Raw genomic sequence first — 25,456 nt, 5'->3', positions numbered from 1 at the left:
CCCCCGGTCCCATGGCTGGCAGCACACGCACCTTCAGGGTTGGGTAGAAGACGATGTGCCTCCCACTGCGGCTCCTGCAAGACAAAGGGACTGTCAGCCCGTCCACCGCCTCTGCTGGTTCCAGCCTCCTCCCCCTACAGCCAAGGTCCAGGGCCTGTACTCCTCCCACCCGCCAGGTGGCCACCTGCTGTCCAGCTGTGCTCCGGGGCCAGTAGCAGCGAGTGAGCTCGTGACCCTGAGACCCCCTGGGCCCTGCTGCTCCCTCATCTCCACCTCCAGGGCCCCTCCCTGCACACAAGGCTGAGGCGGGCCACGCACTTCAAAACACTCACTTCTTGTACTCGAAGAAGTGCTCTGAGGCCTGGCTGTCCCACACCATCCGGGGCCTGTGGTCCTTCAGTGTCTGGATGTACCTGGGGAGACCAGGGTATGGGTTTGGGAGCCCACCCAGATCCCCCACAGCCCCACCCTGTACCCCCAAAGGCTGTGGCTCTCAGCAGGGGCAGGGCCACTCGGGGCAACAGGTCGAGGGAGCCACTGTCCCCAGTGGTCTGGGGGACAACCGGGGGGGTGGCCAGAGCCCCAGGCCCTGTGAACCCTGTATTCGAGGAAACCTCAGCTTCCAGGAGCTTCCTCGGGAGAAGCCGCCCCACCGAGTCCTTTCAGTGGCCTGGAGAGTGACACGGGGCCTGAAACTGCCTGACCCTGAGGGTGGCCCTCAGGCTACGCAGCGGCTGCTGGACAGGACTCCTCACTCTGTCCAGACCCCAGGTGAGAGGCTAACCAGACAGGCCTCAGGTTGCCCTGGCCCTGGGCTAATGGGCAGTGCCTCGTACTGGGGATGGCTGCCCAGGGCGGTGGTTTCTGCACTTTTTTTTTTTGAGACGGAGTCTTGCTCTGTCGCCCAGGCTGGTGTACAGTAGTGCGATCTTGGTTCACTGCAACCTCTGCCTCCCAGGTTCAAGTGATTCTTCTGCCTCAGCCTCCTGAGTAGCTGGGACTACAGGCGCGCATCACCATGCCCGACTAATTTTTGTATTTTTTAGCAGAGACGGGGGTTTCACCACATTGGCCAGGCTGCTCTCGAACTCCTGACCTCGTGATCTGTCCGCCTTGGCCTCCCAAAGTGTTGGGATTACAGGCGTGAGCCACTGCGCCTGGCCTCTGCACCCTTTCAAAGCCTGAGTCTGCCTCAGTCTTGAACAACGACCACCCCATGCCCAGGACTGCAGCAGGCCCCTCCTGAGCACCAAGAGCCAGTGGTTTGAGAACCACCCCCTCCTTCCCACAGAGGACAGGCTCATTCCCAAGGTGCTGGAGACACGCCTGTGGTTTCCAGAAAGCCACGGGACCCTAAGCGTGTGCACATCTCACACTGCACATCTGGGACCAGGGCAGGTGGTTCCAGAACACTGTGGGCCACAGCCACCAGCAGCACCAACAGATGGTTCTGGAAGCTTCTGGTCTCCGCAGACACGAGTCTGTGCAGGTGGAGGCAGCTGACAATGGAACATGACCGTGCCTGCTGCGTGAGGACGGTGCCCCCCACGTGCCTGGGGCTGCAGCCTCAGGGAGGAGGCCTGGTGTAGGGCCTACAGCCCGGGCGCCACGTGGGAAGGGAGGACAGGCAGTAGGCAGCCGCAGGGGCGCGGGGACCTGGGCCGTGTGGCACAGACACCCGCAGGATCCTAAGGGGTCACGGATGGACAGTGCAGGGTTTATCCAAGTGAGAAATGGCCACAGGACCGCACCTCCAGCCACCTTTCTGCTCCTGCCCAGGAGAAGTGCGATGTCTGAGGCTCCCAAACGGGAGAGGCTGCTGGTGTCCTGAGCAGGGCAGAGTCCCCTTGACACTGGGAGCCTCTTCCAGACTAGGGCACATGTCACTTCAGAGCTGTGAGCGGGAGCAGATGCAACCCGCCCAGCAGTGCTAGACAAAGTGCTAGACTTGGCCAGGCGCGGTGGCTCACGCTTGTAATCCCAGCACTTTGGGAGGCCGAGGCGGGCGGATCACGAGGTCAGGAGATCGAGACCACGGTGAAACCCCGTCTCTACTAAAAATACAAAAAATTAGCCGGGCGTGGTGGCGGGCGCCTGTAGTCCCAGCTACTCGGAGAGGCTGAGGCAGGAGAATGGCGTGAACCCGGGAGGCGGAGCTTGCAGTGAGCCGAGATCGCGCCACTGCACTCCAGCCTGGGTGACAGAGCAAGACTCCGTCTCAAAAAAAACAAAACAAACAAACAAACAAAAAAACAAAGTGCCAGACCCCATCGGGTAGCTCTGGCCTTTCGGGGCACGGAGGCTGCTCTGCAGACATCAGACCCCGGCAGACACATGGCAGGGAGGGTGGGAAACAGCACTCGGGCAGCCTCCCCAACCCGGATAGTTTCCCTTAGACGCCTGTTTCTGTTTTTTTGAGACAAAGTCTCGCTGTCACTCAGGCTGGAGTGCAGTGGCATGATCTTGGCTCACTGTAACCTCTGCCTCCTGGGTTCAAGCAATTCTCCCACCTCTGCCTCCCAAGTAGCTAGGATCACAGCCACCCGCCACCATGCCCAGCTGGTTTTTGTATTTTTAGTAGAGATGGGTTTCTCCGTGTTAGTCAGGCTGGTCTTGAACTCCTGACCTCAAGTGATCTGCCTGCTTCAGCCTCCCAAAGTGTTAGGATTACAAGTGTGAGCCACCGCACCCGGTCCCCCTGGATGCTGGTAATGGGATGGCAGCAGTGGCTGGCAGCTCCAGCCATACCAGGCATGGAAAAGTACTGCTGGACCCCTGCCCTCCTGTGGCTGGGCCAGGCCCCTCAATGGCCACATGCAAACATGGTCCTTCCAGAAGCCCCTCCAGGCCAGGCAACGTCATGGAGGCTGCCAGCATAGCCACAACCCCATCAGACAGCTCTAAAATTACTGCATTATCCTTAACTGAAACACCACTCAAGGTGTTGTTGATGTAATTTGCAGTTTCCCCCCCACCCCAATATCTGCTGGGTGGCTCTATGAGAAGAATGGGACGTGCAGGGTCGTGGGCAGATGCCTTAGGGCAGGGCAGATGCCTCAGGGCAGGGCTGGCCCTCGGGCTGTGCGGAGCTCTGGCCATGCCACACACTCCTCCTCCTGGGGGGCCTCTGTGGTCACTGCTCAAAATCTGCTGCCTCCGGAAGGAGGTGAAGCTGGGGGTGGCCAGGACTCCTGAGAGCACTGGGTGCCTCCCACTCAGGAGCCCCAGCCTGGTGGTTTGGTGAGTGGGTGGTGACCACACTGTGGGGGCAGCCATGACCAGGACGCTGTCAGGGACCCCAACCCCAGGAATCGCTACTCCCAAGCAGGCCCTGGGGACGAGGAGAAGCTGGAGCCCAGGTGCTGGGTGGGGGTGCGTGCCCAGCTCCCAAAAGCCCAGGGAGGGTCCGAGAGTCACTCCTGGGGAGGGAGGGTGAGACCACCGGGTGTGGGGGCGGGGCTGAGTGAGGACGGGCAGCTGCAGGCACAGCAGAGGGAGTCCAGGCCCACAGTGGAGGTAGGACAGTCCTCAGAGGGCCGCAGACACACAGAAGGGCTGGGTCCTTGGGGGGCCTGAGTGCCCACCCAGGCTGGTAACTGGGACCCCCTTGAGGGCTTATAAGACCCTGAGGAGCATGGCTGGTGTGATGGACAAGCACACCAGGGGGCCAGGCTCCCAGGAGGAACGAGGGCCACAGAGGTCTTTCGGGGAGCAGACACCAGCCACAGTGAGTGGGGAGCGAGCGAGGGGCCTGCCTGGGAGGAAGGAAGGGCCACAGAGAAGGCAGGGGAAGGTGAAATTCCGAGAGTGGGTGCAGGGAGTGCCGCAGGAGCCCAGGGGAGGGATAAGCACATGGACGCGGAGGATGTAAGGAATAAGGACGCAATGAACACGGACAGCTCGGCCTCACAGAAACATCCAGAACAGACAAACCTACAGAGACGGTGGGCTGCAGGTGGGCACAAGCTAGGGCAGAGAAAGAGGGCACAACTGCTAAAAGGCACAGGGCTTCTTTCTGGGGAGCAGTAATGAGGATTGCACAATTCTGTGAGCATATTAAATGCCACTTTGAAATGGTGCATTTTATGGTATGTGAATTTTATCCAATCTCAAAAAAAGTTGCAAGGCCTCAAATAGAAAGGGTCAAGGAAAGCCAAACAGGATATACACACAAAACACACCGAGACGCGACATAGAGGAATTTAGGGGGACCAGGGACAGAGGTTCGACGCGTTTCTAGGGAGAAAGCAGATCAAGTGTGAGAAAGATGTTCTTGGGCCTCCTGATGTGTGGGGGGGTCACCCCACGGAGACCAGCTTGGAAACTTCTCCTGGAGAAAGGGCTCCAGAAAACCAAAATAAGTGGGATGAGGGGCTTGCTCCAAAGCCTGGGGAGTTTGCTGAGGTCTAAAAGGCAAGGATTAAACACAGATGCCTGAGGGGGCCGGGCACAGTGGCCCACACCTGGAATCCCAGCACTTTGGGAGGCCGAGGCAGGCGGATCACCTGAGGTCAGGAGTTCGAGACCAGCCTGGCCAACATGGTGAAACCCCGTCTCTACTAAAAATACAAAAAATTAGCCAGGCATGGTGGCACACACCTGTAGTCCCAGCTACTTGGGAGGCTGAGGCAGGAGAATCGCTTGAACCTGGGAGGTGGAGGCTACGGTGAGCTGAAATCAAGCCACTGCACTCCAGACTGGGTGACAAGAGTGAAACTCCATCTCCAAAACAAAAAGAGATAGGGTCTTGTTCTGTCACGGAGACTGGAATGCAATGGTGTGATCATAGCGCACTGCAGCCTGGACCTCCAAGGCTCAAGCAATCCTCCCGCCTCAGCCTCCTGAGTGGCTGGGACTACAGGTGTGCAACACCACACCATGCTAACTTAACATTTTTGTAGAGATGGGGGTCTTGCTATGTGGCCCAAGCTGGTTTCAAACTTCTGGCCTCAAGTGATCCTCCCACCTCGGCCTCACAATCTGTTATGATTACAGGCGTGAGTCACCACACACAGCACCCCTTGGACTTGACTGACTGGCTGCTAGGGCTGTACTGGCTCCAAAGGTATAGCAGTCATGGTATGCTGTGAGCTGCCCTGAGCCACCATTAGGAAACGATTCCGTGTCCTGGAGGCAGCAGGCAGAAGACACAGCCTGGCAGTGCACAGCTTCCTGCAGGGAAAAGTGCACGAGGCCCGGCTCTGGCCTCAGGAGTGTGTGTTGAGAGAACGGCTTCCTAGGACCCCTCAGGAGCCCCCATAGGGCTCTGCAGCCAGCTCCAAGGAACGGGTCCAAGGGAGTGCAGCTGCTTCTGGCTGGTGGGAGGAGGGGCTTGCAGGCTCCACCCAGGGCCAGAGCTGCTGTGGGCAATGGTGAAGCCCCCAACGCCAGGCCCAGGCCCCTCCTGAAGGGAGGACATAGCTGATGGCTGGCCCTCCCCAAGCCCACCCTGCAGACACTGAAACCCCAGGCCAAGTGCTCCTATCTTCTTCACAGGTTTCAATCGCCTCTCAGAGCTTGAATTCAACCAGACAACCCTCCTCGGTGGGTGGCCATCCTTCTTCGGGGCTGTCCTGTCTGAAATATGGGATCCAGCAATGTCCTGACCAGAAGCCCTAGGGCTTGCCGTCTCCCTCTCGTGGAGGTGGGCGTGGCTGGGCCCGCAGGTACATGCCAGCCAGTCCCTGCACCTGGCCCCTTTGGGGATGTGCTCAGGAGCTGCTGCTAGTCTGCCAAGGCTCCCAGAGGCACAAGCTGTAGACACTGAGGGCCCCGGGCATGGCGGAGAGGCTATCAGAGAGCGCTGGGGTGTTGGGAGCACACGGTGAGCATGAGGCCGGGGATTGGGGTTGGGGTTGCTGAAACTCTCGGCGCCACATGAGGCCGAGGGAGTCAAGTACTGGGGTGGCCATGAGCGGCTCACCACACCATTCTATGCATTTTTATGCTTGAAGATTCTCACAGTAAAAGATTCACAAGATAGAGAGGAGGAAAACGCCTAGGTCCACTGAGTTGTGGCAGCAAAAGACGCCACGGGAGTGATGAGGGCCACGTGCCTAAGATTCAATCCCTGCGGCTGCCAGCCTCCCAGACGTCCCCTGGGGGGTGACAGACAGGACGAAGGAATGATGGGCTCCACTCTGCAGAGGACACAGTATAGGCTGGAGGAGCGACAAGGCTGGGGCTGGATGACTGGCTGGTGTGGGTGGCAGGCGCCGCACTGCTTGGTGGTGCACGTGGTGTGTGGGGGCATGTCAGGCTGGGGGCTGTCTGTCTGCTCTTTAGCGTGGCCGCAGCTAATAAGTGAGATTTCAGCTACAAAAGCAGAAATTTGGTGCCAACACAAGGCGAGAACAGAGGGTGAGAAGAGGCGTCTGAGCTGATGTCACCAGAGCTCAGCAGGAGCTGGCACAGATGCAAGGACAGATAAGCCTTGAGAAAGGGCCAGGGAGAAGAGCCCCAGCTTCTAGAACAGATAGGCAGGACCCACAGGACACGCCACAATGGGTGGCCCATCTCACCCTGTGCACATTGCAGGCAGTGAGCCCTTGGGCTGGATTTGGTGTCCAGAGTGGATGCCACCTGTCCAAGGCAGGACTATGGGGTGCAGAGGAACAGTGCAGCTGAGAGGGAGGTCGGGGCTCAGGGAGGGGCCAGACACCACCAGGGCAGAGCCGGGGTCAGGAAGAATGTTCTGAGGAGCTGCAAACACGGCCCCTCCACCGCACAGACATTCAGGCAGAGGCAGGAGTGCCGTCCACTCGTAGAGGGGACTCTGGCACAGTTGAGAGCCAGGAACCTACCCAGGGAAGACTCTGGTGGCTGTCAGGCATCACACTCCCAGCAGCAGGGATGCCTCTGCCTATGATCCTTGCCAGTGTCCCCCTTGGACTAGCGTGAGGGCGCCCTCCCTGCCATACCCTTGAGGCAGGAGCCACGGCTGTGCAGCGTCAGCACTCTCTCAGCCGGCTCGGCAGCTGTGAGGATGCACGTGTGAGTGAGTCTTGGCAGCCGGTTATTTATTCCAGCCTTGTGGGAGGTGGCCCTGCTGAACTGGCATCTGTGCTGCTGCCCTGGCCAAGGTCTCTGGGCAGGGACAGACAGGGCAAGAGCTACTGGCCACCCAAGTTGGGACGTGGGGACAGCACTCTAGGGGCCCCTGAGACCCAGATCTCCCCATGGCCTGCTCCCTTCAAGTAGTCCTGCATCCAGGCTGGAGCCCGCCAGGTGCCCACACCCCTCCTCTGTGCCACTCAGGCCCAGGGGTTATCAACAAGGGCACTTTGGGTGGGCGAGGAGGGCAGATGAGGAGGGGACTTCTCAGCTGGGAGTGAGGACCCAGAAGCAGTGCCTTTCTTTCCTGACTGGGTGCACCCAGACCCCAACTTGTGCAAAGGCGGGGGGTCCTAAGGGCATACACCCCCATACACTCACGTACACACCTTTGTAATCAGAATTCCTTGACTCCAAACCCCCTAGCCAATTCTCAGAACAATCATGGGTGGGTGCAGCTGCCCAGGGGAGGCTGCTAAAGGCTTTCGTTGTTTTGGAGACAGGGTCTGGCTCTGGAGCCCAGACTGGAGTGCAGCCTCCACCTTCACAGCTCAGGCATTCCTCAGCCTCCGGAGTAGCTGGGACCACAGGTGTGCACCACCATACCAGCTAATTGTTTTTTACACTATTTGTAATGACAGGGTCTCTCTATTTTGCACAGAAGGTCTTGAACCCCTGGGCTCAAGCAATCCTCCTGCCTTGGCCCCACAACGTGCTGGGATTACCGGTGTGAGCTGTTGTGCCAAGCCACACTGATGCTTTGTGTGACCTGACCCAGGCTCTTGTGCAGTGAGTGAGCCCTAACTCTTCACCCTCAGATGGTGTAATGGGCTGAGCTGTTCCCCTAAAATCCACAGGGTGAAGTGTGTGATGTCTTGAATGTTCTCTGCAAAATTCACACGGAAATGTAATCCCCACTGTTGCACTTTGGGGAGGCAGGGCATTTAGAAGGCGGCACTGTGGGAAGGCGGGGCCTTTAGAAGGTGACACTGTTGGGAGGCAGGGCCTGTAGAAGGTGACTGGGTCATGAGGGCCCTGGTGAACAGATTAATCCATTCATGGACTAGTGGGTTAATGGACCAGTGGGTGACCATGGGCATGGGACTGTGGCTTTCTAAGAAGAGGAAGGCGGCCTGGGCAGCTCGCTCAGACCCTGTACCACAGACACCCTGCACTGCCTCCGGACTCTTCGGAGTCCCCACCAGCAAGAACGCTCTCACAGAAGTGGCCACGGACCTTGGACTTCTCAGCCTCTATAAGAAATAAATTCCTGTATGGGTGCAATGGCTCACATCTGTAATCCCAGCACTTTGGGAAGCCGAGCTGGGTGGATCACTTGGGATCAGGAGTTTGAGACCAGCCTGGCCGACATAGCAAAACCCTGTCTCTACTAAAAATATAAAAATTAGCTGGGCGTGGTGGCACGTGCCTGTAGTCCCAGCTACTCGGGAGGCTGAGGCAGGACAATCGCTTGAACATAGGAGGTAGAGGTTGCAGTGAGCTGAGATCACACCACTGCACTCCAGCCTGGGGACTCCGTCTCAAAAAAACAAACAAAACAAAACAAAACAAAACAAAACAAAACAAAACAAAACTGTGTGGCACATGCCTGTAATTCGAGCTACTCGGGAGGCTGAGGCAGAAGAACTGCTTGAACCTGGGAGGCAGAGGTTACTGTGACCCAAGATCGCACCATTGCACTCCAGCCTGGGTAACAAGAGTGAAATTCTGTCTCAAAAAAAAAAAATTCCTTTTCTTTATAAAGTACTCAGTTTCAGGTATTCTGTTATAAGCAACAGAAAATGAACTAACACAAATCCTAATCCCCAGTGCCTCAGAGTAGCACTATATTTGGAGAAATAGTCTTTTTTATTCTTTTGTTTTTTTGAGACAGAGTCTTGCACTGTTGCCCAGGCTGGAGTGCAATGGCGCAATCTCTGCTCACTGCAACCTCTGCCTCCCGGGTCCAAGCGATTCTCCTGTCTCAGCCTCCCAAGTAGCTGGAATTACAGGCCTCCCGAGTAGCTTGCCACCACACCTGGCTAATTTTTTTTCTTTTTTTGAGACGAAGTCGCGCTCTGTCACCCAGGCTGGAGTGCAGTGGCGCAATCTCGGCTCACTGCAAGCTCCGCCTCCAGGGTTCACGCCATTCTTCTGCCTCAGCCTCCCGAATAGCTGGGACTACGGGCGCCCTCCACCATGCCCGGCTAATTTTTTGTATTTTTTGTAGAGACGGGGTTTCACCGTGTTAGCCAGAATGGTCTTGATCTCCTGACCTCGTGATCTGCCTGCTTCGGCCTCCCAAAGTGCTGGGATTACAGGCGTGAGCCACGGCGCCCAGCCACGCCCAACTAATTTTTTGTATTTTTAGTAGAGACGGGGTTTCACTATGTTGGCCAGGCTGGTCTTGAACTCCTGACTTTGCAATCCGCCCGCCTTATTCTTTTTCTTTTGTAGAGTTAGGGTCTCACCATGTTGCCCAGGCTGGCCTTGAACTCCTGGGCTCCAGTGACCCTCCTGCCTCAGCCTCCTGAGTAGCTAGGACTATAGGCCTGAGCCTACAGCAAGAAAGTCTTTCAAGACATGATTAAGTTAAAATGCCGCCACAAGGGTGGGCTGTAATGCAACATGACTGGTGTCTTATAAGAGGAGGAGAAGAGGACACAGGCGCACATGGGACCTTGTGAGGACACAGGGAGAAGGCAGTTATCTACAAGCCGAGGAGAGAGGCCCTGGGATCTACCAGCCGAGGAGAGAGGCCCTGGGATCTACCAGCCGAGGAGAGAGGTCCCGGGAGGAGCTGACCCAACCTTGATGGCACCTTCATCTCATCTCCCACCTCCAGCCCCCAGGACTGAGACGAAGCTGTTATTTCAGCTGCCCCATCTGTGGCACTTTGTTACCCTTGAAGACTAGTGCGGTGGCAACTCAAGGCCAACACCTGTTTCCCTTTCAAAAGCCCAACCAGAAGTGAGGCTTCCCTGAAGGCCTGGGTAAGCAGAGCCCACGGCTGGAGCTGAGTCAGGGCTGGGTGCATGGGGAGGCCTCTTGCTTTGCACAGGGGATCCTGGGCTGGGAGCCCAAGCTCTGTACCTGGCTCCACCCAAATGTCCCAGAACCAGGCACCATGTCAGGGATGTGGTAAGGTGGGAGACACGAGCTATGCTTCCAGAGCCTTCCAGGGATTCCCAGCGTCAAAGGAGGGCCATGGTGGGGGAGGGTGCAGCACACACAGGAGCACAGTGCGGTCCCGACTGAAAGAACAGACAGTTGGGCAGACAGGGCGGCCGGGCCCCTCACTCTGCATTGCAGGAACATGAGAGCTGGCACCCAGTGACTGACCCATGCCCCATCTCAGCAGGAGCAGGGGACCTAAACGAGCCAGGGGCCCTGGGGCATCGCCCTCGCCCGTGTGGAGCCCCGCGTGTCTCAGTGTGTGGCTGGATGACTCACTGGGTAAGACGTGGGGGAGAAGACGCCAGCACCCCCTCGTGTCCGCCCCCGCAGCAACGTCAGGCCCTGCTCAGCGACCCAGAGCACACCCAGGGCCAGGAGCCAGAGAACAACAGCGGGAGCTCAGGCCTGTGCTGGACCCCAGGACCAGCCATGTGGACAGAGAGAAGTGTGCATGTAGAGTGTCGGGGGAAAGCCTCCCTAAGGGGACCACCACACACGACCCAGGTCTTGCAACGTGGCCCACCTGACATCTGCTGTGGAGGGGCTCAGAGGGCACCCCTGGAGGCCGGGCAGGGAACACTGCCCCAACATACTCCTCTACCCACTGCCACCACCCTCAGGACCCCCGAATCCAGCAGGTTACCTCTGCCCTTCCCCACAGCCGACCAGGAGGAATCAGGGGTGATGGCCTGGCCTCAGCTCACCTGCCTGGGCTGACACACGCACACACCCCTCACGGAGGGCAGGCCTGGGGGGGACCTGCAACGACTCATAAAGACGACAGCCGAGGCCTCCACAAAAAGGACCAGGTTCTCCAGAAAAGTGAGCAGCTAAAACTGTTTCTAAGAAACTGAACTGCACCCAGAGCAAAGATTAAGATGATTTATAAAAACGCTGAAACACCCAGCATGCAACACGGTAAAATTCACAATGCCTGAGGCATCAACCCAAGAGTAGCAGGCCCACAGGAAGGCAGCATAATAGGACCCCAAACAAAGAGGAAAAGCAGCCTCCTGAAGCTGACCCCGATATCCGAACCAGCAGACACGGGCACTCAGCAGTTACTACAACTGAATCCCAATCTGCAAAAGTTTAGTAGAGACATGGAAGACGTAAAGGGGACCCCAAGCAAGCCTCTAGAGAATTGTAACATGTTGACCGGGCTCGGTGGCTCGCCCCTGTCATTGCAGCACTTTGGGAGACTGAGGCAGGAGGATCACTTGAGCCTAGGAGTTCGAGACCAGCCTGGGCAACATAGTGAGACCCCATGTCATAAAAAATAAAGAAAATTGAATTACAGCATGAGGTGACAAAAGCGCTGGATGAGATTAACGGCAGGTTGGGTAGTGAGAAAAATGACCACGTCGGGCTCAGGGCGGATGGGATTAACGGCAGGTTGGGCACAGCAAGAGAAATGATCAGGCCAGGCGCAGGGCTCACCCGTCATCCCAGCACTTTGGGAGGCTGAGGCAGGAGGATTGCTTGAGCCTAGGAATTTGAGACCAGCCTCGACAACATGGCAAAGCCCTGTCTCTACAAAAAAATACAAAAATTAGCAGGGTATGGTGGCATGCACCTGTGGTCCCAGCTATTTGTGAGGCTGAGGTGGGAGGATGGCTTCAGCCCAGGAGGTTGAGGCTGCAGTGAGCCATGATCACACCAGTGCATTGCAGCCTGGACGACAGAGTGAGACCCTGTCCCCCTCCCCCCCCAAAAAAAAACAAAAGAAAACAGAGAAAAAAGAATCCCAGCCCAGTGCGGTGGCTCACATCTGTAATCCCAGCACTTTGGGGGGCCGAGGCAGGTGGATCACGAGGTCAGGAGATTGAGACCATCCTGGCTAACGCGGTGAAATCCCATCTCTACTAAAAATACAAAAATTAGCCAGGCGTGGTGGCGGACGCCTGTAGTCCCAGCTACTCAGAAGGCTGAGGCAGGAGAAGGCGTGAACCCTTTCTCGGCAGTGAGCCGAGACTGCGCCACTACACTCCAGCCTGGGCAACAAAGCGAGACTCCGTCTCAAAAAAAAAAGAATTCCAAAAGGTAAAAGGTGTATTCGTGAGCTGTAGGACAAATTCAATGGATCTAGTGTTTGTGGTCTCCAAATGAGAGGACAGAAGAGAGAAACAGAAAAAATATTTGAAGAATTTGGCCCCACATTTTCCAAATTTGCTAAAAGTGCGAGTGAACAGATTCAAGAGGCTCCATGAACACTGTGCAAAAGGAAAACGAAGACATGTCAATCAAACTGTTCAAAACCAGCCATAAACACAAGATAGTCCTAAGAGCAGGGAGGACAGCAACACAGGCAGGAGAAAGAGGTGGCGGTGAAACGCCATCCGAGTGAGAGGGCAGCAACATGCTTAAGGTGCCGGCGAAAAAACCGACAGCCAGAATTCTACAGCCAGGAAAAATGTCCTCCAGAAATGAAGTAAAGTAATGCCAACAAGAAACCACACTCGCAGAGCACACCAAGAACACACAAAGCAGGAAATTACTCCCGGGCAGAGGAGAGGAGGAGGAGCATTCAACCCAGGAGGCCCAGGCCCAGCCTGTGTGCTGTGGGGCAAGGATGACAGGTGGGGGAAGCCTCAGTCCCAGCCTCGCGCAGATGTGGGGACAGCTAACGTGGCGGTGCCGTGGGTGGCGACCACAGTGGCGGCTGCGGTGGAGTGGGCACCAAGCAGGACCGGCTCCTGGCCCAGCCTCTATCTCTGACTCTGTGGGGCACAAGCCCCAGGGGACCGGGACCCTCCCCATCACTCCGTCTCCTTACACCCACACCCAGTGACACCTTCAGCACGGCAGGGACAGCCCTTGGCTCACCTGGCCCCGACAACAGGCTCACGGGCATCCTTGGAGGTCGCATAGTCCATACCATAGAAGTTCAGCCCCAGGAGGATTTTGCTTCGCCACTTGGACTTGGGGTCCAGGACCTGGACGCAGGCTCGAACCCAGGACAGGGGTGCATTAGGGCCAGGCCTGCAGGGCAAGGGGTGAGCGAGTTTCAGCAACAGGGAGGGCCCCGCACCTGAGACGTCATTGGGGCCCTCCATCGAGGGGTGCATCCTCCCCATGCTGCGGCTGACGCCTCTAGAGAGTTGTAAAGAACAGAAGTGACCCATCAGAAAGGCCTGTCAGCAGAGTGGGCCCATGAGGGATGTCATGTCCAGGGCCAGGATCACCCATCAGAAAGGGCTGTCAGCAGAGCGGCCCCATGAGGCACGTCCAGGGCCAGGATCACCCATCATAAAGGGCTGTCAGCAGAGCAGGCCCATGAGGGACACCACATCCAGGGCCAGGCACTCATGTGCGGCCCCCACCCCACAGCCATGGGCAGGAGTCCTCATGACACAGTGGGAAGGAGGTCAGCAGACACGAGGCCTTCTGGGCATCCTTCCTGCAGTCTCCCTGCCTGTGCCTGTGTCATGCAGCCCTCCCACAACAGTGTGGCTCAGGCTAAGGAGGACAGGGCGGCATCAGGCAGCAGCAGGACTGTGCCTGTGCTCCACCCGTGACCCAGCTCCACCAGAGGCAGAGCCCCACCCACGTGACCGCCACAGGGCATGGGGCAGGTGCAGTGCCACTGGCTTCCCTCAGGTAGGCGTCCAGGCTCAGCAGGTGGCCCTGTGCACAGAACCACAGGCAAGAGGGCGTCAGCTATGCCCAGGAGCCCCCCAGGTCCACACTCACTGCTGTGCTGTGGAGTCTGCTGCGCCCAGGAGCCCCCCCCAAGCCCACACTCACTGATGCGCTGTGGAGTAGTCGTAGGTCATGAGGCTGAAACCATCCAGCACGGGGGCCAGCTGCTCAAACTCCTTGTGCGTGAACATGCCCAGCTGGTCAGTCCTGCAACAGACAGGTGCAGCCACCTCAGGCTGCTATGCCCTGCCTGAAGCCCCTTCCCCAGCTGCGGTTCAGCTGGCGTGAGAGCAAGCTGGCTGTAGGGGACTTGGGTCACTTTTCCCAAGGGGAAAAGTGTCCTCCTGGGATGGGGACAGCCTGCAGCTTGGTTGGGGCCACAGAGGCTGGGGGCTGGGAGACACAGGGGGATGTGTTCATGGGGGCCCAGAGGCCTCTCTGAGACCAGGGTACCGCTGATAATGACAGACCTAACGGCAGGGAGACCTGGGCCAGGGCTGCCCATGGAGGAGCGAGGTCAGTGGAGAGTGGCTAAGAGGATGGGCCACTGCCGAGAGCTGGGGTCACTGAGATGGAGGTGACTGATCCAGGCTCCCAGGAGCGTCCCCTCCTGGGGTCTGTACCAAAGCCTCCCTGAAAGCAGAGCCAGCTCCTGGGACGCAGCCCTCAAGCCCAGCCAGGCTCTCCAAAGCCCTCACTGAACCTCAGTAGGTAGATGGGAAGGACAAGTGCTTGGCTCCCAGGGATGGAGCAAGGCTGTGTGGCACATTCCCCAGCATGGGGGAAGGGGCACCAGGGCAGGTGGTCGGCTGTGGACACCTGTGGCATGGGCACTGCGGAGAAAGCGGTCCTGTTCTGTCTGCCTGGCCCCTGGGCCATCTCTGGACGGCAGCCCTTCCCTCGGGGACCTGGTCTTTCCTGACCTAGATCCACAGGGGAGTAGTGTCTCCTGGGGCAGCCTTCCCACCTGGCCCAGGGAGAGGTGGGCGCTGGCCTACGGCCCCTCCACACTCAGATCTGTAAGCCAAGGGGAGACGGGAGCAGTACACGAAGGTCAACACTGAGGGGGCCGAGGGCCCCCATGGCAGCAGGACACAGGACAACAGCATGGGAGACGTGGCCAGAGGACCAGCATGCACCGAAGTGAGGGGGGGTCCCTGTGAGGCAGTGAGGCTGTGGGCCCTGATCTCCCTCAGTTGTGACCCATCCTCTGCTGAAGGGTCACTGGGCTCCCAAATCTGGACCACGCCAAGGGCCTCAGTGCTGGGGCTTGTCAGGGCCTTGAGGGCCCAAGACGCCTCCTGCAGATCCCCAGACCCACCTGGCAGGTCTGAGGAGCCCCTCTCCAGATGTGCAGTTTTATCCCAGCCCCTGCCGAGTCTACCAGGACCAAGGTCTGGCCTTCCTCCTCTGCTGGGCACGATGAGAGGCCCCGGCCCCAGAGTCTGTCCACCCCAGGCTGTCCCGGCCTGCAGGTACGTGGAGCATCACCCATGGTCCCCTCAGCCCCGACCTCTTTTCCTGATGCCTGCCAGCCCCACCGCTCAGGCACGGTCAGCCTCCCTGGATCCCCGACAAACACTTCCCAGCGCTATGCCCATCACTCCCGGTGGCCTCCCTCAAGTGCCTGGGCCCCTCTCTATAGCCAGGTGCCCCTAAGACCTCAGCCCCAAATCCAGTTGTCCACTGGACCCCTCCTGCCCTGCAACCTCCCTCTGGGCCAAGGCCTCCACCCAGGTCCTCTCACCGACACCCAAAGTCATTTCTTTATTTTTGAGATGGGGTTTCTATGTCACCGAGGCTGGAGTGCAGCGGCACGATCCTATCTCGCTACAGCCTTGAACTTCTGGGCTCAAACAATCCTCTTGCCTTTTTTAGTTGATTCAAAAAAGAAAAATGGCTGGGTGTGATGGCTCACACCTGTAATCCCAGCATTTGGGGAGGCTGAGGCAGGTCGATCTCTTGAGCCCAGGAGTTGGAGTCCAGCCTGGGGAACACAGCAAGACTCTGTCTCCACAAAAAAATTAAAAAATTAGTCGAGTGTGGTGGTGTGTGCCTGTAGTCCCAGCTACTTGGGGGGCTGAGGTGGGAGGATGGCTTGAGCCCAGGAGGCGGAAGCTGCCGTGAGTCCTGATTATGCCACTGCACTCCAGCCTGGGCAAGAGCAGGACAATCAATGAATCGGTCTCGCTGTGGACAGAGTGCCTGTGTCCCCACAAATGGTTATGTTCACTCCAGCCTGGGCAACAGAGCAGGACAATCAATGAATCGGTCTCGCTGTGGACAGGGTGCCTGTGTCCCCACAAGCCCTAACCACTGATGCGATGGTTTCTGGAGATGGGGCCTTTAGGAGGTGGTTAGAGCTAGATGAGGCCATGATGACAGGCCACAGGGTGGAGGTAGTGTCCCTATGAGAAGGACACCACTGCTCTGCCTTGTGAGGATGCAGCAAAAAGGTGCCGACTGCACCAGGAAGAGGCCTTGCCGGAAGGCGGGCTTCGGGCTTGCCAGTGCCTCTCCAGGTCGGTCCCAGGCAGCCCCTTGGCCCCTCCCACACAGACCCCCCGGCTCACAGCCCCGCAGCACTCAGGTCCTGGCGGCAGATGCCAGGCAGCGTTGGCTGCGTCGGTTCCATCCCAGCCTGGCTGCTCCTGAGCCGCGATCTCCCCGTGGCTTTCATTTGCGCTTCTCTCGTGAATAACGTGGTTGAGCATCTCCCGGCCTGCCCGTCAGCTCCATGCACGCATCCGCTGTGGCCTCTCGTGGTTCAGAGTCCAGGTCTCCTGCCCGCTTTTCTCTGGGGTCTTTGTTGCTTTCTTTCTTTCTTTTCTTCTGTTTTTGAGACAGGGTCTTGCTGTTGTCCAGGCTGGAGCGCAGTGGCAAAATCTTGGCTCACTACAGCCTCAAGACCTCCTGAGCTCAAGCTCCTCCCCTCAGCCTCCCGAGTAGCTGGGACTACAGGTGCCACCACGTCCAGCTAATTTTTAAATTTTTTGTAAAGATGAGGCTCACTATGTTGCCCAGGCTGGTCTCAAACTCCTGGGCTCAAGAGATCCTCCCGCCTCAGCCTCCCCAAATGCTGGCATCACAGGCGCACACCTCCACACGCAGCCCGTCGCTGCTTTCCCACCACCGTGTTCACATTTCCTCTCCCTCTAGCTTTCTCAGGTGGTCATGTGCTCTTGGTCAGTGGCGTGGGCGGCATCGCAACTCCTGGCGAAAGGCTGGTCTTCTCGCTCCTTTGTGGCATCTTCTGATGCGCCCACATCCTGGTCAGAGCTGTCTGTGTCTGTCAGAGTCACTCCTTCCTCTCACGTGCCCCACGGTTCTGCTTCTAACTTGGGCCTTTGCTGCACCTAGGACCATGGCCGGCATGACTGCCTGTCCCTTTGGCTCCTCCTTTGCCAATCTCATGGCAGCCCTGTCAGCCGCAGTTTCTACTCTGCAGGGGCCTGTCCCACAGTCCAACCCCTCCCCTGTGCCCATGATGCCCTTCCGAGCACCCAGTCCCCCTTCACACGCTGCTATCAGACATGTGGGGTCCTGCCGTGAGCCGGGCTCGTGTGCCTCCCCCACATCCATGGTGCTGCAACACCCCGTCCCTCTCGTGGGTGCCGTGCCTTCCACCACCCCATGGCCTTGGCCGCACCAGGCACTCCTGGCAGAGCTGGCTTCACTCCACAAGGCCTTGGTAGGTGAGGCCATGTGTCCAGGATCTGGCTCCCACCAGCTACAGAATGTGGCACAGAAACCACGAATGCCCCCCATGCGTCCACCAGAAATGCAGCCCACGACATCCCCAAGCAGGAAGGGGAAGTCCTGCCAAGGGACGTGGCTCCACACCGCGTCCCTCAGTGCAGCATGCTGACATGTGACATGCATGTGGCACAGCTTGCATTTTCCCTTCAGGGCTCACGCAGCCGCCCACTGACCCCAAAACTCTGCTACAGCCGGGCACCAACCACGGCCACAGGCTAGGAATGGTCCTCACACTTTCATGGGTGGTAACACAACACGAGGGAACAAAGCAGGCCCCATCCAGAGGCGGAAGCAGCTCATGGTGGTGATCAGTGGGAGAGAGAGGGGAGGGCACAAGGACTGTGCCCCCGGTCCTGCCACCCCTCACCTGGCGCTGGCCCTGGGGACCACCCGGGAATGTGGACCTCCTCCTACCCACAAGAAACACTGCAAAGGGGCCACTGCCAGGTGTCCTCCCCAGCCTGTGTCCTTCACCCAGACACACGCAAGAGCCGGCAGTGGAGCCATTTGTCTCCGTGCCCCGTGGCGCCCGGACAAGAGGGGATCGCCACGGCTGAGCGATGAGTTAACAGCTTGTCACGGATTAGACGCAGCGTGACTTCTGATGAACAGGAATTACTGCTCACACCGAAAACACCATGTTCTGAATTCACTTCTGAGGAATGAAAGCCCCGGGAGGAAGGAAAGAAGGAAAAGGAGCTCATCACAGCCAGCTGCCTGCTGTCCCATCGCCATGTCCTGGGTGGGCCCCATGCAGGCAGCGGCATGCAAGGTGAGTGCCCACTCGGCCTCGACCGGACCCCGGGCCCACACTAGCACCAGTGCCTGCCTACTTGGCCTCGACTGGACCCCGGGCCCACACCAGCGCCAGTGCCCCTCCCCTTCCAGACGGCTGGACGCGCTCTGCTCTTCCCGGGCTGCCCCTACTCTGGCTTGGTGCTGAGACAGGCCGCTCTGTGCCCCAGGGCCCTGGGGGTGCACTGCCCAGCTGGCTGCCTCACACTGAACAATCCTAGGCTGGGGCCTGACCAGGTCCCTCCAGCCACGTGGACCCTACAGCTGCCAGAGGCCAGGGTGGCTGCGGCCTCCAGAACAGCGTCCTCCCAGATCCGAGGGGAGATGGTGACACGAGTGAACCCACAGTCTCCTGCCATGTACCCACACCATCCCTCCAGCACAGCACGACTCTCACGTTCTACCTGCGACCTCCCTGAAACCCCCACCCACCCACCTTGGTCCTGACACTGGGTCCACGTGGCAGATGTCCCCTCTTCCCTCGGCCGACCACCTGCCATCTCTGGGTGACATCTGCATCACTGCAGTTGACACCAGGCAAATGGAACGTCGGCTCCACGTCAACCCCTCCCGCCGCCATCTGCTGAGGTGGGCCCATCTCTTCCCTGCTTCTGCACTCCAGCTACCAGACCCTGTGGGCCTAGCCTCCATCTCTCCCTAGACTCTCATCTTCCAGCCGCCCGGCAGGGGAGAGCCGCAGTCTCTGACCTTCACTCAGCTGACCTCCCTCCAGGCTGAATGTGAGGAAGGCGTGGGCTTGGCCTATGGTCCCTAGTCCCTGCCAGCCACACTGCCTGGCCCTATAGTTGCCACCTGCAGAGCCAGGCCCCACAGCAGCCCTGAGGGAATGCCAGTCCCCAACCCTAACAGAGATGGTGGCATCACTGTCAGGCCCCACAGCAGTCCAAGGGAATACCTTTCCCCAACCTTAACAGATGCTGGCATCACTGTCCCTGCAACCTCCCACGCTCAGGGCATCTGCCCCCAGCAGCCAGTGCCCACAGCTGTTCCTCCACCCACAGCTCCCCTCCCCCTCTGCCCACCTGTCAGAGATTTCTGAACCTGTGCCCCATGGCCTTGGGTCGCCTGGCCCGTCTGCTGCTGCCAGCATCCTCACCCCCTCACGATGGCTGCTCTACTGTCCATCAGCCTGCAGGCCTAGCCCGTTCCCTGACTGGCTGGTCAGCACCCTTCAGCCCTTTGGGGCCCGACCTCAGCCTGGACCTTGGCCCGTCCACACTGCACGGGGTGCCTACAGTCCCCCACAGAGGCCTCAACACACGCTGCCAGCACGCGGCCTGCCCCATCCCCCGAGGCTGCAAGCAAGAGGCAGGTGGGCGATGGGAGCAGGGGCCTCTGTGCAAACGTGCTTGCTGCGGATCCGGTGATGGCGCCCCCATGCGTTACCTTTCTCTGACTGCTGAGTCAGGCTCTACATACAGTGATGGCCTGCCCTAAACCATGGGGCTTGGAGGAGATGGCCAGGGTCGTGGCCCCACCCACCTCAGAGTGGACCACTGACAACAAGGCCAGCAACAGCGCCAGCAGGGCCCAGGAAGGAAACCAGCCCTTCCTGGGTTCCTGAGGTCAGCTCCCTGGTCCCAAGGGGATCCCAGTAGCTAAGGATACCCAGAAAACACAAGGGGCCAACTAGAGACTGACCCAAGGGTTCTGTTCCCATGTTAAGGACAGCACCACCACATGGGCACCTGGGGACAGCCTGCTGGTCCCACTGGCCTATGGGGTTTACGCTGTGGCTTTGCCCCTGGGTGTCCTCAATTACTGAGACTGTGACAGTGGGAGCAGGGCTGGAGGTCAGCAGAGTGCTTGGTTCCAGGACCAGACACCCTGGGGTCTGTGGCAGCTGAGTTAGGGCTGCCTCTGTCTGCTGACAAAGGACACGATAAATTTGCATTTGGCGACTAGAGGTGCCCCTCCCTGCAGCACGCAGACCTCTCTCCCGGGGCCATTGTTCCACGGACAGCGCCCCTGGAAAGAGAGAGCCTGTGTGTTGGCAGCGTAGCTCTTGTGAGCTGAATGACAAGCATAATTACGTTCTGCTGCAAAAGCGCCAGGGATAGGGATTTATGAGGCTTCTCTGCAGTGGCTGCTCTTCCCTCAGAGTGGGATGGGGGGGGGAGGATAAACACAGATGATAAAACAGCCCTCCTCACCTCTGGGGGTACAGCCATAGTCTCAGGAGAACCCACGGGAGCCTCAGCACCTTCACCGGCCCCATCGACTGGGAGGGCACAGCCCCGCGCTCCAGTTAAGCGGGCGCACAACAGCAGTGCCCAGCCCTCCGCCCAGCTGGGTCCCACTTCCCCGGGGACCCCCACCGCAGGCCTTGGCCCCGCCCCCAGCCTGGTCACAGTGCCCACAGCCCTGGCGTACATCCCACCCTACAGCTGCAACCCCCACCAGCGCCATGCAAATGGAGTTGTGAGCTTTGGTTGCTGTGGGGTGAGGGGCAGGGACCTGGCCCAGCTCCAACTGCCCACTTCCTGCCTAGGGCCAGAAGCTCAGGCAGAGGCTGCCACCAGCAGAAGACAGGCACCTGGTCCTCTGCCCCAGCCTCAAGAACTGCCCTGGGCTCCTGAGCTGGTCCCCACCGATGGCTGCTTCTGCAGCTCCCCTAAGCACAAAGGGCAACCTGGGAGCCCCATGAAATCGGTGGCTTGGCTGGGCACGGTGGCTCAAGCCTGTAATCCCAGCACTTTGGGAGGCCGAGGTGGGCGGATCACGAGGTCAGGAGTTCGAGACCATCCTGGCCAACATGGTGAAACCCCATCTCTACTAAAAATACAAAAAAAATTAGCTGGGCAAGGTGGCGGGCGCCTGTAGTCCCAGCTACTCGGGAGGCTGAGGCAGGAGAATGGCGTGAACCTGGGAGCCGGAGCTTGCAGTGAGCCGAGATGGTGCCACTGCACTCCAGCCTGGGGGACAGAGCCAGACTCTGTCTCAAAAAAAAAAAAAAGAAATGGGTGCCTCACAGAGGTGGCCACGCCCATGGCCTCTGGACAAGGAGTGTCTGCTGCCCCGAGGCATTTTCTCCCCTCCCAACCACCGGAGACAGGTGCTGTCAGCTCAGGAAGGGAGTGTCCTCACAGCCAGCCCCTGCCAGCCTCCTTCAAACCCTGGGAACACAGGTCAGACATTAGTGTCTCACATCGGAAAAGGCTGGCCACGGTGGCTTGGGAGGCCGAGGTGGGACGATCACTTGAGCCCAGGAGTTCAAGACCAGCCTGGGCAACATGGCGAAACCTCATTTCTACAAAAAAAAAAAAAAAAAAAAAAAAAATACACACATCAGCTGGGTGCGGTGGCATGTGCGTGTGGTCCCAGCTACTCAGGAGGCTGAGATGGGGAATCACTTGAGCCTGGGAGGCAGATGTTGCAGTGAGATAAGATCGCACCACTGCACTCCAGCCTGGGTGACAGAGTGAGATTCTATCTCAAAAAAGAAAAAAAAAGAGGGCCGGGCGCGGTGGCTCACGCTTGTAATCCCAGCACTTTGGGAGGCCGAGGCGGGCGGATCACGAGGTCAGGAGATCGAGACCACGGTGAAACCCCGTCTCTACTAAAAATACAAAAAATTAGCCGGGCGTGGTGGCGGGCACCTGTAGTCCCAGCTACTCGGAGAGGCTGAGGCAGGAGAATGGCGTGAACCCGGGAGGCGGAGCTTGCAATGAGCCGAGGTTGCGCCACTGCACTCCAGCTTGGGTGACAGAGCAAGACTCCGTCTCAAAAAAAAAAAAAAAAGAAAAGAAAAAAATGCAGCGTGGGGGCCCCAAACCTGGGACACAGGTGAGACCCCAGCCCTGGACTTGGGCCCGTTATTGCCGGGGAGGCTGAGATTGCTGGACTGCAGGAGCAGAACCGCCGAGGCACAGCCAGGCCCCCCCACACCAGCACCACCCACAGGTCAGCCCAATTGGCACATGAGGGAGAGGGAGGGGCCAGGGCACACAGCAGTGCTGCAGACAGGAGGCTCCCCAGGGCTCGGTCTGGGACGGGACCCCCAACGCCTGGTCACAGGCAAAGGGAGTTCTGTCTGCACAATGCTGGGTATGTGTGCAAGAAGCTCAGGCCATGCAGGAAGCAGCCCCCAGGGCTCAGCCCGCAGCACCCCTTCTGCTTTCCACTTTCCAGGGTCTTCCATCAAAGGGTCAGTCTGAGCCCACCAGGAACTAGCAACTGCATTGTGCTGGGAGCCAGAAGGGTCTAAGCACAGCTTGCCCCAGCTCCAGGGGAAGAACCTGGCCATGGCAGCGGGACCAGGGGCACAATTCTGAAACCTGGTCTGTAGGACATGCTGCCGTGTCTGTCCCAGCGCTGCCTTGCCCGGCTGCAGCCCACACTGATCAGCGGAGAGCCCTGGAAAGCTTGGAGAGAAAAGTCAGTTGACCATGCAAAGGGCCCTCAGCAGCCTCCAGGCTGTGAAGGAGGCCACCAAGCTGCCTGCTTAGCCGGGGTGCTACCCTGAGGGCATGGCCGGCCTGTGCTGGGACAGGCATCTGCAGGGTGGCAGCCTCCTGTGAGCACAAACTGGCTCTTCTGTGAGTCCCTCTAGCCAACCTCGGGTTTGGGGGTGCAACCAACCACACACGGCGAGTGGCCCACAGTCACCTCTCTGCCCCAGGAGGGAGAGAAGGCTGCAGAAGTGCAGAGGGCTGGCAGCTTTCCAGAGTGGCGGGCCGGGAAGCCCAGTGTCTGCCTGAGGGGCTGCCCTGGGCAGAGCCCTGGGACTTCTGCCTCGACACCTTGGGGTGCCCCCAGCCAAGCCAGCCCTGCCTGGGCTCGGTGACTCCCCAACCCAGCCTGCTTCTGTCCACTTGGCCCCCAGGTCTGCCCCTGGGACTCATGTGCTGACTTGGAGCCTTCTCTGTGCCCAGCACAGGGGCACAGAGTGTGTGTGGCAGCTGAAGCCTCTATACAGACGGGATGAGGTTTGGGTGTTGAGCAGGAGAGCCTGGGCCCTTGGCCGACACGCTGCACTGGCTGCCCCCGACCCGAGCCCCCCACACTTCAAGAGCGGCACTTACCCGGGGGTGATGGCAGGCGGGATGACCAGGAGGGCCAGCAGCCGGGCCTGGTGCAGAGCCTCGGCCAGGTGGGTGAGCATGTGGATGAGGCCCCTGCAAGAACCGAGAGGTGGGGTCAGCAGCGCCTGGCACTGAGGCCTCTCCCAGGGTTCTGATACCCACTACCTCAGGGAGGGGTGGGGCTGGTCCCCAGCCTGACACCCTGCAGCAGGGCAGGCGGGTCCCTTCATGGGAACCTCCTATCCATCTCTGGATGTAGCCCCAACAACACTGTCTCCTGCCTCAATGGGACCCCTAGAGTGGAGGCCTGTGCAGTACCCCAGGAACCCCCAGAAAGAGGGGCTCAAACCACCAGAGAGACAGCCCCACGTGTCCACATCACACTTCAGACACCTAAAGACATGGCAGGTTAAAAAAAAAAAAAAAAAAAAGGCTGGGCACGGTGGCTCACGCCGGTAATCCCAGCACCTTGGGAGGCTGAGATGGGCGGATCACTTGAGGTCAGATCAGCTTGGCCAACGTGGCAAAACCCCGCCTCTTCTAAAAACACAAAAATTAGCAGGGTGTGGTGGCACGTGCCTGTAATCCGAGCTACTCAGAAGGCTGAGGTGGGAGAATCGCTTGAACCCAGGAGGTTGCAGTGAGCTGAGATCGCACCATTGCACTCCAGCCTGGGCTAAAGAGCATGACTCCGTCTCAAAAAAAAAAGGACACACGAGGTGAGAAAAGGCCCCCAGCAGGCCCAGGACACTGACCCGAGGGCGGCTGCAGGGCACTCCAAGGGCCCCACCTGCCTGGTGTAGCTCAGGGAAGGAGAGGGCAGGACACCGGGCAGGGCAGGAGACAGGGAGCAGTAGTTAGGCCTCCTCTGGCCCCTGGAGGTGGAGGAGGCAGGAGCATCTCGGAGCAGGCTGGCAGTGTTCCCCAAAGGATGGCACTAGCCTCCCTCCTAGCATGGCCTAGGAGCAGCCGTCAGGACCCCAAGCCAGCTGTGTGCACACGCTGGTGCCCATGAGTCTACCCTGCAGGTGGCCTCTGCAGAAACTGGCCTGCAGCACATGCTGCTGCAAAGCTGGGTTTCAGGGTGATGCGTCCACACTGGGCAGGCTCTGGCTGTTACCGCACATAGGAGACTGTCACTCTCACGCTGCAGGCCCCTGGGAGCAGCCCCATCTGGGGAGGAGACCCACCCCTTAGGGGATGACAGGAGGACTGAGGGTGGGGCAGGAGCCGGCCCCAGGTCCCGCCCCGCTCCAGCACAAGCCTCTGTGGGGCTCGGTGAGAACTGGGTTAGGTCAGGATGAGGTGACGGTTCCTCAGCCAGTAGTACCCAGAGGCCCTGGTGCTCCCAATGGTGCCAGGACCAGGGCCTGGCACATGCAACTGCTGCATAGTGGCAGCTCCTGTTTCCCTGACATGGCCCAAGTGGGACTGTCATTTTCCAAGCTAAGCCCCCGTCAATTCCTGGGTAACTCTGGCCCAGATCATCTGGTGTTAGTTCTGCCGGCTGCAACGCAGGCACAGTCCTCAGCGGGGAGCAGAGTCTTTGGGCAGCCCGTTCTCATGCCTCTGCAGCTGTGTCCACAACTCTGTGGGTACCAGAGGCTGTCACGCACTGTGCGCCACTTAGAGGTGGTGGTCAAGGAGGGTGCTGCCCCCGCCCCTGAAACACCAGAGCAAAGTGAGCAGAGTAAGCCCTGCCCAGATGCCTGGGGAAGCTGACCCTACCTGGGGGTCTCCTGCCTGGCTCCCAGCCTGTGGGCTCTATGCTGTCTACAGGGTACAGCTCCCCAGGATAGTGGTGAGATGGCCTTCCTCCAGGGCCACACCACACCTGAGGGCTAAAAGGTGCCCCCAGCCACTCTGTGAGGGGCCTAGGGAGCCTGGGTGTCCACCCACAGTCAGGCTCACAGTGTGGCCCAGAGCTGGCCTTCAAGGAGGACAGGTGTGAGTCAGGTCTACCCAGGCCCCCAGGAGACAACATG

General features: G+C 59.1%; 1 protein-coding gene across 12 annotated transcripts in view; it reads right to left on the bottom strand.

The window, feature by feature from the left end:
- CHID1 (chitinase domain containing 1) overlaps positions 1-25,456 on the bottom strand; it is a 53,631-nt gene that overhangs the window by 13,110 nt on the left and 15,065 nt on the right. For 11 of the 12 annotated variants that reach the window (XR_010118702.1, XR_010118701.1, XR_010118697.1 and 8 more), the window contains 5 exons: positions 23,472-23,564; positions 13,978-14,079; positions 13,057-13,212; positions 333-413; positions 32-74 (listed from right to left, as the gene is read on the bottom strand). Coding sequence is in view for 6 of the 12 variants with exons in the window: in XM_055260095.2 (XP_055116070.1) it covers positions 32-74; positions 333-413; positions 13,057-13,212; positions 13,978-14,079; positions 23,472-23,564 (475 nt within the window). In the remaining 6 variants the exon portion in view is untranslated. The remainder of the gene's footprint in view (positions 1-31; positions 75-332; positions 414-13,056; positions 13,213-13,977; positions 14,080-23,471; positions 23,565-25,456) is intronic. The other variant, XM_055260097.2, reaches the window with a different exon arrangement.

This window comes from Symphalangus syndactylus, chromosome 21, assembly GCF_028878055.3.
Source record: "Symphalangus syndactylus isolate Jambi chromosome 21, NHGRI_mSymSyn1-v2.1_pri, whole genome shotgun sequence".
NCBI lineage: Eukaryota > Metazoa > Chordata > Mammalia > Primates > Hylobatidae > Symphalangus > Symphalangus syndactylus.
This window is presented reverse-complemented; position numbering and strand designations above follow the sequence as displayed.